Source organism: Bos grunniens, chromosome 27 (assembly GCF_055505025.1).
Source record: "Bos grunniens cultivar Pamir isolate PY7600 chromosome 27, Bosgru_T2T1.0, whole genome shotgun sequence".
In the NCBI taxonomy this organism is placed as follows: Eukaryota; Metazoa; Chordata; class Mammalia; order Artiodactyla; family Bovidae; genus Bos; species Bos grunniens.
The window spans coordinates 40,278,298-40,290,436 of record NC_141191.1 but is presented as its reverse complement, the minus strand read 5'-3'; the positions used below and the strand labels follow the sequence as shown (position 1 = coordinate 40,290,436).

Genomic DNA, 12,139 nt, shown 5'->3' with positions numbered 1-12,139 from the left:
CAGACAAAGAACATAAAGCGGATCCCAGTTACCTCCTCCACCAGCACACAGCCTCGTCAGGGGCGCGAAGGGCATCCTCGGCCCGTCTGTTCAGCAGACCCTCATCACGGGCCAGGGCTCTCCAGCGCCCGCCTCCAGCTGCTTCCTCTGGGAGTGCGGGCTGCAGCCCCCCGACTCCGCGGAGACATGCTCCCGGGAGGACACTGCTCCCTCAGGGCTGCGCTGGGAACGTGATGAAGCCGAGGGAGTCACTTCCCCTCGCCCTGCCTCCCCTCTCCCTCCAAGACCGCTTCAAAAGTCCGGAGCCAGTGAAGTCACTCGTGACCTCACAGAGCTCCAGCTTAACTCTTCGGAAGCCAGACGGCCCGCGGACTGCGGGGAGAAAGGACAGCCGTGCTGGCTTACTCGGAGGGGCCGCTGCTTCTGTGAGAGTCTGTCCGACCTCGTTTGCAAAAAAAAAGAAGAAAAAAGTGCTCATCTCAGCCTTGTTTTTCCTAAATAGCACTACAGGTTTCTGAGGTACTATTTTGCAAGACCACCACTTCCTACAGCACACGTTCTGGCTATCAAGAAATCACTGAAATAGGCAATAAATAGATCTGATTCACTTCTACTATGTAAAACTCAGCTGTATTAATAAAACTCATTACATTCATGCTTAATTTTATGCGATTTGCATTTTCCTATTTTCCAGTTTTATTTCTGCCTTTCTGCTCTCGTGAAATGAAAATATTCTTTTGTCCTTGTGTTCAAACCCTGCTTCAGACTGCCAGAAGTGGACAGGTAACACTCGCGGCTGTCAGATGTAGGCAACAACTGCCACCAAGGCATCTGAGACTGGGACCTACAGGACTCGAAGGACGGAATGGACAGGCACCAGACCTAACTAGTGGATGACAGAGTCCGCATCCCAGCTCCTGAAGAGAAAGGAGACTGGTTTTGCTGCCTCTCATTTCCCATGTTTTTTGTTTCAGCTCTTGATATTTTTGTTGGGATTTGGGAGTTATAAGGATAAGGAAGTAAAATAACTAAAAGTTATTTTATAAATGGAAGTAGATAAAATTACATACTCTCAAAGAAAATGCAATATGCCCTTTCAAGAATTCTTTGGTTCACCCAGAAAATGATTACCACTTACTGTCCAGCAATTTCATTCCTAAATATATACCTAAAGAAACGCTCCACGTGTGCACGAGAAGCCACGAATTAGAATGTCCACTGCCACGCCATTTAAACAACAAAAATACAAGACAGCCAAAATGTTCATACTATGCAAATGGGAAAATTAGTTACAGTGCATATTCATGCAAGGAATACTATTTAGCAAATAATATACTAGGGCCTTATGAATCAGTAAGAAAGAATCTCAAATATTGAACAAATAAGTGAGTCACAAAAGGAGATAAGGTGGCACTTATATAAAGTTCGAAAATGTGCATGAAAATGGTATTTTTATGGGTTCACACCTATGAAGGCATGATACACACCCACAGGCCGTGGTCCTCTTTAGGAGAAGACAACGAGAGGGATGGGACCACAGAGGGAGGAAGGCACTGCACTGCTTTATTTCTCAAACTGGCTGGTGAGATCAGAGGCGCTTAGTAACCCTTCTGGATGTGCCTTGGACGTGCAGAGGTTGTGAAAGTCAACTGCGTGACTGCCTTTCAAGTGTATTCAGTAGGCTCAGTCTAGAAAATTAACACACCAGGAGGAAAAGAGATTAATGAGCCCCTCAACTCCCAAGTCCCCAGGCCCGAGCAGCTGTTCCTTATTGTGCCTCCATCCGGCAAGCCTCCCTGCCCACGACCACGCCCACACATCCACAGGTCCTCCAGAGCCCAGACTGGGAGCCCTGCTGTCCGGCTCATGCAGCGTTCCGTGTCAAGCTGTCTGCCTCCTCTTTGGGAGCATCTAGTACCTAGTATAGAAAAACTAAGTAAGCTCTTCATCTGACAGAACTGGTCACCCAGGATGTGCTGGACTCTGTTAACAGAGGTTCTGAGTCTCAAATCTAAAGACCTGCCAGCTTCACTGACTGATAGGAGGGACAGGCCCATGCTGACAAGTACAATATTATACGATGAGCCAAAAAATGGGTGCTAAGTGAATGGACTGTGAATGAGGAACATTTATAATTTTGTTTCACGATAATAATTATTCAATACCTCTTAATTTCTCTGCACTAAAGACTTCATATTACTACTCTTGACTGGAAAATGTTACCTTCTTTGCATGGAGGCGGGGCTGCTAGATAGGGTAATTATACAGACAATGAACTATCATTAAAGCTCCTCACCTTCAAGTAATCTAAGGCTCTTAGAATTATTATTACAGATAAACAGCATCCTACATTGATCTGACCGTGGCACACTCACAGCAGGTGACTCTGAGGAAGTTTTAAAGACAACAGTTCAAGCAGTGTTATTTCTGATAATCATAGCCAGCGTTGTGTGAGTAGCCATTAAGGGGTAGTAAATTATTACCCCTTTTCGCAAATGAGTAAGCTGAGGTTTAGTAGTGATAATTCACAAAATGTGAGTCAAAGCAGCCTGACGTAACCCACACTCTTCACCAGGAAACCACACTGATCCCCTCAGGAAAATGGGTCAACCTCTGTATTTCTAGAGCAGGGGTCACTACATCAAAGGTGACGAAAGAAATCGTTTCAAGGTTCACAGCCAGGACTGCTCACTTTTATGAACCTCTGTTAGGAGACTTCTCCCTGCCAGCAGCAGTGACCTGCAGCGGGACTGCCCCCTGCGAACAGGAACTGACTCACTTGGGTCTGCTGCTGCTGCTGCTGCTGCTGCTAAATCGCTTTAGTTGTGTCCGACTCTGTGCGACCCCATAGACGGCAGCCCACCAGGCTCCCCCATCCCTGGGATTCTCCAGGCAAGAACACTGGAGTGGGTTGCCATTTCCTTCTCCAATGCATGAAAGTGAAAAGGGAAAGTGAAGTCACTCAGTCGTGTCTGACTCTTCGTGACCCCATGGACTGCGGCCTACCAGGCTCCTCCATCCATGGGATTTTCCAGGCAAGAGTACTGGAGTGGGGTGCCATTGCTTTCTCCGCGGGTCTGCATTCCGCCGCTAATAATTTCCCACACTTCTCAAACTGTAAAGTGCTTACAGGAATTGGTTAAAATACACACTTCGATTGAGCAGCTCAGAGGTGAGGTCTGCGTACTCATTTCCAACAAGCTCCAAGATGAGAGGCTGACAACTTAGGCTGAACATCAAAATCACCAGGGACTCTTTTTTTTTTTTTCTTTCTCTTTTTTTAAAATTGTCCTCTATTTTTTTAAATTTTAGACCAATAATCTTGTGTTGGTCTAAGCTAGCATTGCCTGGGCGCCACCCTAAACCAACAGAATCAGTATCTGGAGAGGTAAAGAGTGGGGGAGTCGGCGCCTTGAAAAGCTCCTCCCTTCCGTAATTCTAGATTCGGAGGAAAGTACCCAGGACGGAGGCTCACGCACAGACACATGCAGCACCAGCTGAGGTGTGGGGATTACGAAGTCGAAGCGTCTCTCTAATGCTCAGGTGTTAGATGGTGGAGATTCGGTTTACATGAATCCTCACTAGCATCGTGAGAAAGATGGCACTCACCTCACCTGGCCACTCAGGTACTGAACAGGGGGGCTCTGCTAGGAGTCTGTGCCAGTTTAGCAAAGACTCTGTACTGTAGTTTACAGAGAGTTTCTAAGATCCAGGGGAGAAAAAGAAAAACAAGATTAAAGCACTGGAAACACACCCATGAGGGGCTCTGAGAAATGGATACTTGTATGTAAAATGCTTTCCAAGAACTTTATTTGGAAAAGGTTTCTGTCTTTTTTCTTCCCCATTGGATCAATGCCCAAAATTTCTCATCCAATGTTGCAGATCTTGTGTTAAGTGAGGTCTGATGAGAGAAACTGTTAGTTTCTTTAAAAGCGAAATAGTGCACTGATATAGGAATAGATTGCTGGATCACCCTGACCAGCTAAACTAGCTGCCAATCAGTTTTTATTTCGAGTTACGATTCTCCGTGTAATAACATGTAACCCCAATGTCCTTTATCATTTGAAGTCTTTCAATACAGTCTTTGATGAAAGGTCATCCACTTAGCCAGCAACCCCCGGCACTCTTCACACCAACGCCCGGGACATTACTTTGTATGTCATACGGTTTAAACTACAGACTTAGAACACTTCTGGGAAACCCCATTTCAAATCCAGGACCATTTCCTTAAGTCATCACCGATCTACACAAGAGACCCCAGCAAGCAGGGAGAGGCCTGTCGAGAGGACGACCACGCCAGCTCCCTGACAATCAGACTGCTGGGGACCAGAGGCAGGCATACGCTCTGCCCAGGGGGCATCAGAAAGCCACATGAGCAGCACCGGGGCTCCTATGATCCCCTCTCCAGCCCAGCCTCCTCACGCTCGCCCTCCTGAGCTCAGGTGAGTGTCCCTCTAGGTGGGACTCCAAGTCCTCATACACGAAGGTCCTCCCTCTCCTCAAACAATCTGTGTAAACAGACCCCACTGCCAGGAGCCCTCCTACAAACCCTGCTGCTCTCCCTGACTCCTGCCGTCTCCAGACTTCGTAAGTCATCCACAAGGGTTCAGTTCAGTTGCTCAGTCGTGTCCAACTCTTTGTCATCCCATGGACTGCAGCACGCCAGGCCTCCCTGTCCATCACCAACTCCCCGAGTTTGCTCAGACTCATGTCCATCAAGTCGGTGATGCCATCTAACCATCTCATCCACACTGGAAATCTCACAATCACTTTGACTAAGCCCACACCCCTACATTCAAACATTCACCAAATCCTGTGTCTTTTTCTTAATTTTCAGGCTTTTGCTTATTTATTTTCTTACATTCCTTAGACTACTACTCAGACTACTGCAAAACTCATGGTAGGTTTAAAATGAATATCCACAAACTACAACTTAACAAATTCTTACAAGAGAACTGTAAATTGAGCAACAAGGTTATTTCCATTTGACCAATAAGAAATGGGAGGTTCATCGAAGTGAAACAGCCTGCCCAGGACCACGCAGCCAGCAGAGAGGATGACTTGACCTCCTGTCTTCCAGTCCCAAATCCCCACAGTTACACCACTCCACCAATGTACACTGAATTTTATGAGAGAAAGGGAAGCTTCAAGACACCCATTAACAGGTGTTTCAGACAGCTCTTCTCCAGGTTATTACTGTTGACAGTATTACTATTCTACATTTATATCCTACTGTATGCCAGGCATTGTGAATCCACCTACCTATCTATTCTTGATTTTTCACTTAATGTCATTTGCTTCTAAATAGGTGTTATTCATTCCATTTTATAGTTGGAAAGGTTCCCTGATACTCTGTAATTTACTCAAAGTCACACCCCTAGTAAGTATCTGAAATAGGATCTGAACCCAGATATGACTGGCTCTGAAACCCTGGAGAGCCTCCACCCTCAGCACCAAGCAGGGACTCCTTTGGAGTTAAAAAAAACAAAAACAAAAAAACTCACCATCACAACTGCTTCAGGAGGCTCAAAGAGAAAATGAAAACTGACTTTCTACAGAAAAACTTCTAAAACATGAGAGGAAAGTCTGAAGACATCACTAGAGCAGGAATAATGAATCGGCAGGCAGGGACGCCTCACCTGATCCCCCAGCACAAGTTCACCAGATCAAGAGCTTTCCCTGTCACCAGCTTAGCTAGCGCCACGTGACTTTAATATTTTACATTATAGTAAAATACCTTCAGGGAAGTCCCAGGACTCAGCACTTTCTCTGGCAGGTTCAGTTAGTCACTCAGTCGTGTCTGACTCTTTGCAACCCCATGGACGGTAGCCCGCCAGGCTCCTCCGTCCATAGGATTCTCCAGGCTAGAATACTGGAGTGGGTCGCCATTTCCTTCTCCAGGGGATCTTCCCAACCCAGGGATCAAACCTGGGTCTCCTGCATTGTAGGCAGTTTGTTTACCGACTGAGCCACCAGGAAAGCCCTCCACTGCCGGGACCCAGGCTCAGTCCCCGTGGGGAACTAAGACACCACAAGCAGCGTGGCACGGCCAAAAAAAGTATTAATTAATTAGTTAAATACCTGCAGGTTTTACGTTTGAATGTCAAAAAATATTTGAAATTTACTTCAACAAATTTCTCTAAACATTGTTTCATGTGACCTTTTCCTAGACAGAAAGACACTAAAGAAAAAGGAAAACTGAGGAAGAAAAAAGCACTTCCAATGTCAGCATCTCATTTGATAAAGGGGGGGAAAGAGGCCGGCAGAAAAACCACAGCTCCAGCTGGAGTGGACGGACTGACTGAGCACTCCCCAGGCATAACAGCTGCACACAGATGTCATCCACCCCTCTGCTGGGCTCCTGGGACTCTGAGCGCCATCTGAAAGAACAACTGGGATGCCAGACATCGAACGTACCTGTTACACCGAAAAAGTAATTTTAAAACGCAGCTCTGTTGTGTATTTCAGAGAACCAAAAGAGAAGCTCCTGCCATATGGCTGTATTTGCTGTCCCTCTTTTCCTCTCTGTCTGAACCGAAGCTCAACAGAAATAAACAACACTCAGCCCCGTTCATGCTCACAGCAGCCGCACGTGTGCCCTGCAGGCCTCAGATCAGGACTCACCGACGGAAGCCACAGTCCTCAGGGGATGGGCCGGCGAAGAAGCACCCAGACATAAAGGAACCCATCGGACACATATAACTGAAAGTCTCTATTTGTCCCTTCTAATTTGGGAGCCATGTGACTGGATTCCACACAGCACCGCTGACCCCATCAGCCCGGGTGCTCCACAGCTGGACCACAAAGGGAGGGATGCTATGCTTTGCTCCTTTTCCAAAATGTCACGTTCCGTTCACGGGGTGAGCTCCTTCCTGATGGGCATGCAGCTCTCAGGCCAACATCAGTGTTCAAGCACCTGAGTGAGCTCCTTCCTGATGGGCATGCAGCTCTCAGGCCAACATCAGTGTTCAAGCACCTGAGAGGATTTAACTATTCCTGCCAGAGCGATTCCAGGATCTTAAGGGGCCTTTTCAGATCCACCTGATAACACAAAGGTGCATAATCCTTTACAAGACAAAGAGTCAGCACACACACTCTTTACGTCCTTCCCAACCTGATTCTAGAGGGTTACTGCTTTGAAGTACTTTCTTCGTTGATGTGAGTGGAGCTCAGTCCCCCTCTGGCCACAAAGCCTGGCTATACCCAGGCCCGGGCGGCAATCCAGATAGGGCATGGAGCTGGGCTGGAGTGTCGCGTGTCCTGGCCACCCTCCCCAGCCAGGCTGCCTCCTATAGGGAGCGAAACAACAGAGAGCAGTGTCATCCACTGTTCAGAAGGAGAAACCACTGTCAGAAACCACCGTGAAATCATCTTGGCTGACAGTAAAAGCAGACGCTGATACAGAAAAGTATTTAAAAATAAATCTAGGCAAGGTCAAGCAAAAATACTGTTGTTTTGAGACCGAAATAAATGGTCTCTGGAGCCTGACCGCCTGGGTGGAAATCCTGGGCGTGGCACTGACCATTCCTGTGACTGGGCAATCTACTCAACTGCTCTGAGCCTTAGTTTCCTTATGTGGAAAATCAGAACACTAATGCCCCTTTCTCTTAGCTTATTATGAGAATTAAGAACCTTTTCTTTACTAAAGAAATAAAACCTACGGCATACATACGATGCACACACACAAGATGGTGTTTAGAGACTACCTAAAGTCAGCCTGCAATATTCTCTAACACTTTATGTATCAACATCAATACCTCAGCAGGAACGGGCTTAGTTCTTTTGGTTCAAGTCCAGCTGGAATCAAAGCAGTGTTAGCAGTGTAGCTTAGTCTTATCAGGCCCTCTCCTTTCTGCCTTCTTCAGAGTTCACTTTATCCAACAGAGTCAGATCCCTCAGTCCGCTCCCAAGGAAACAGGAGAGGCCAGTGAGTAGAGATGGAAAGTTGGGCACACACACTTGTTTCATGTACCACTTTTGCTGTGTTGTTTTATCACATTTCTGAATAAATTTTGAGTGTTTTTCTCCTTGAAGCCCTGACTCCCCTGACTAAGGAAAGCCAATTGGGGTGACGGCTGTGTTGTCAGCGTCCTAGTCCAGATTTCCTTAACAGGCTCAATGTCTCTGTCTACGCCTTACCTCTGCAGAGGGATGGTTTGTGCAGAAGAAATTTTTAAAAGCCTGATCATTAATTACCTTAAAAATCTATGGAGACACATTTATCAACGATTACACATACACCACCAACCACCACCACATCTGTAATTATTAACTCAGACTTCTGGCTCCATAAACATATAGCATGAGAGAAATTAGGGAAATTAGAAAGAATACACATATGAAACCAGGCAGCCTAGAACAGTGAGTGCACCTGGACTGGGAGTCAGGCGACTTGAATTCTGGTACAAGATCTGTCACCAGCTAATGCTACCCCACCCGACTCAGACTCAGATTCTTCACTGTAAAACAGGGCTAGCTAAGGCCCCTTCAAGCTGGAAAATGTTATAACTCTTCAACCTCTGGTGCTACAATTTCTCCAAAGCACCAAGAAGGCAGAGAAGGTAGAGAAACATAGGCAAGTTATTCCAGATTCTCTAAAATCTCTCAGAATCATTGAGTCCATCAAACTTTCTACCCTGAATCACACACACACACACACACACACACACACCAAAAAGCCTCCTGCCAAGCTGGTCTGTCCACATTGCTAGCTGTGCTCAAGGAAGTCGAGATGGTGCGAGAGCTCATCTCTAACGTGCTTCTCATTCAGTACTGGAATTGGATCTCATCGCTGGGCAAGATTTCACAGTCTGACAATGCAGGTGATGCGGCTGAAACTTCAAGTTGGCCTAAAGGACAGTACTGCTAAATCTGGGGTGCTAAAATGATATAACCTACCCCAATACTCTCTCTTAACCACCCAGCTCTGCTGTACTAATGACTGGCACTCATGCTGGCGGCAGTGATGGCTGCTGCTTACTCCAGGTCTCTGCAAACCACTGCCTTGCTGCGTTTGTGCTGTGCTGTGTTTAGTCGCTCAGTCATGTCCGACTCTTTGCGACCCCATGGACTGTAGCTCTCCAGGCTCCTCTGTCCATCAGGATTCTCCAGGCAAGAATACTGGAGTGGGTTGCCATGCCCTCCTCCAGGGGATCTTCCCAAACCAGGGATGGAACCCAGGTCTCCCGCATTGCAGGTGAATTCTTCACCATATGAGCCACCAGGGAAGCCCAAGAATACTGGAATGGGTAGCCTAACCCTTCTCCAGGGGACTATCCCAACCCAGGAATCAAACCAGGGTCTCCTGCATTGCATGTGGATTCTTTACCAGCTGAACTACTAGGGAATCCCTTACTGAGTTTCAGTTCAGTTCAGTCGCTCAGTCATGTCCGACTCTTTTCGACCTCATGGACTGCAGCACACCATCCTGTCCATCACCAACTCCTGGAGTTTACTCAAATGCATGTCCATTGAGTCGGTGATATCATCCAATCATCTCATCCTCTGTTGTCCCCTTCTCCTCCCGCCTTCAATCTTTCCCAGCATCAGGGTCTTTTCCAAGGAGTCAGTTCTCCGAATCAGGTGGCCAAAGTATTTTCAACATCAGTCCTTCCAATGAACATTCAGGACTGATTTCCTTTAGGATGGACTGGCTGGATCTCCTTGCAGAGTTTACCCTCCCTGTGGTTTCTGTAGCAAAGCCTCTCAGCCCAAAATACTTCAGCTCCAACCTATTTCAGATCTGTAATATCAATACCTTCAACTCACTCCAGAAAGCTGGATTGGAATTTCAGTGAAATTATCTGCATTTTATCACAACTTATAGTTACCAGAGACAATGGAGAAACTAAAGGACTAAAGTGGCACCGTCCACCCAAGGACCTCCCCTCTCAGGGAGGTCCCCTCAGAGACACCCCTCTCTCAGGCCCCTTCTACAAACATCCCCCTCAGAGATGCACCCTTCCCTCACGGACACCCCCTCTTATAGATCCAGGAAGTCTAAATGCGGCTTCATCAGCCAGTTCTAGTTCACGCGTGTGCTCCGGCTCCTACTCTGTACCAGGCACTGTGCTAGCGTTTTAATCTATATTAAGTCTTTAAATCCCATGGCCACACAGCATACTACATATCATTGACCCTGCTATGCAAATAAACAAAAGCGGTTTCAGAGAGAATAAGCGGCTTATCCAAGAAATTCAGACCACAGTCTTCTGCCTCTGAGACTGTGTGACCCAAGAGGACAACGAACGCCCATGGTCTATTTCACATGGCGATGCATAGCTGCGGTGTTACCATGTGCCAGTCTTGAGCATGTCATCCAGTGAACTATAAACCTACAAATCGCTAATAGGAAATGCTTAACACAGGGCAGACTGATCATCAAAACAGGCTCAGTAGAAACCTGACATTTTTTCATACAACTTTCAAATAGTTTATCCCCATTTACCCTCCCCCTCACCACCCCAATCAGGAAAAAAAATAGTAAAACTAAATTCATAAAATCATTAGGAAGTTTAGCATTCTCTGCCCACTTATAGAGATGCTGAAGGACAGGTCAATGACCCCAGAGTGATGAACAAGAAGAGATGAAATGCTGGATAATCCATAAAAAGACAGGGAATCACTAAAGGATAGCACAACACATAAATCCTACGTAACTTCTCATTTTGTGTTCCAAGCAGACTTAAAACATATAGTAAAGAGAGAAAATAAATATGGCGTTGACCAAGGGATCAAACCTATCAAGCCTCCTTATCATTGGATCCTCTCACACTGTCCCAGGAGGACATCCCAGCAGAACGGGACCTCACAGAGCCAAGGGCCAAAAGAGACCGTAGTCACTGTCTAAACCAACACCCTCAACTGACAATCAGGGAACCTCCGGCCTAGTCAAAAACCCGCCCAAGCAGTCCAGCCATGCCAGAGGCAGAAGGCAAGCAGAGCTCTCCTGAGGCCCCTTCCAGCACCGGGCCGGGCTGTGGCCACCAAAGCTGCATCCTAGGCGCTAATACCCACTCACCACCCACAGAATCTGCTCAGGACCCAGTTCACCTGTGGGAATACAAGACATACTGCCAAACAGAATGCCCATAGGTTGCCAATTTGGCAAACCACTAAACTGTACTCTACCTGCGCCAAAAATTCAAACTGCTTTTCACTCACGTCATTCACTTATATCCACGGAAACTGGCCCAATGCTTTCCAAAGAGGTTCCACACTCAGATTTCCCAAAGGGGAAAAAAAAATGCTACAAAACCACCAGCATGAAATTAAGAGATCGGGACCAGTACCTTCCCCAGAAAGCGATCTCTGGGGTGCCTTTCGCGTAGATGGAGTTACTGGAGCCACTCAGCCCGTTGGCGATTCCACTGGAAGAGCCCATCACTATCCCGCCATCTGCCGAGATGCTCAGGACGTCCTGCTGTGCTCCCACCGACGTCCTCTCGAGGAACTGCCCGCCTTCCTTAATGCGCTGCTGTATCATTGGAGTCAGGGGCATTTCAAAGCTGAAGTAGCTATCAGGCTCTGAATACAAAGTCTCCAAGGACTCAGCACTGTAGTATAAAGAGGTGTTGTCTAAAATGGTCTCGAACTGGGAGCTGTACACGTCAGTGGAGTCCTCTGCGTATCCGGACCCAAGGATGTCATCATCTCCGCCCCGCAAGTGCTCCGCTTGCTCAAGAATCCTGGAAAGCACATCGAAGTGAAGAATTTCAATACTAGGTTAATTTTTTCATTTTACTCTCTCCTCTCCCACCGTATGAAAAGGTAGCATAGCACATCGAAGTGAAGAGTTTCATACTAGGTTAACTTTTTCATTTTACTCTCTCCTCCCACCGTATGAAAAGGTAGCATTCTGTGGAGCTAGCACCTGTATTCAGTTGGTTTATGTCAATTTTTAACCTTTAGGTTGAGTACATCATGCGAAATGCTGGACGAATCACAAGCTGGAATCAAGATTGCCGGGAGAAATATCAATAACCTCAGATATGCAGATGACACCACCCTTATGGCAGAAAGTGAGGAACTGAAGAAACTTTTGATGAAAGTGAAAGAGGAGAGTGAAAAAGCTGGCTAAAAGCTCAACATTCAAAAAACGAAGATCATGGCATCCAGTCCAATCACTTCATGGCAAATA

General features: G+C 46.7%; 1 protein-coding gene across 15 annotated transcripts in view; it reads right to left on the bottom strand.

The window, feature by feature from the left end:
• The window catches only part of PSD3 (pleckstrin and Sec7 domain containing 3), a 607,319-nt gene that overhangs the window by 304,885 nt on the left and 290,295 nt on the right, over nucleotides 1-12,139 (bottom strand). For all 15 annotated transcript variants that reach the window (XR_015156255.1, XR_015156254.1, XR_015156256.1 and 12 more), the window contains one exon: nucleotides 11,292-11,687. Coding sequence is in view for 10 of the 15 variants with exons in the window: in XM_086380548.1 (XP_086236674.1) it covers nucleotides 11,292-11,687 (396 nt within the window). In the remaining 5 variants the exon portion in view is untranslated. The remainder of the gene's footprint in view (nucleotides 1-11,291; nucleotides 11,688-12,139) is intronic.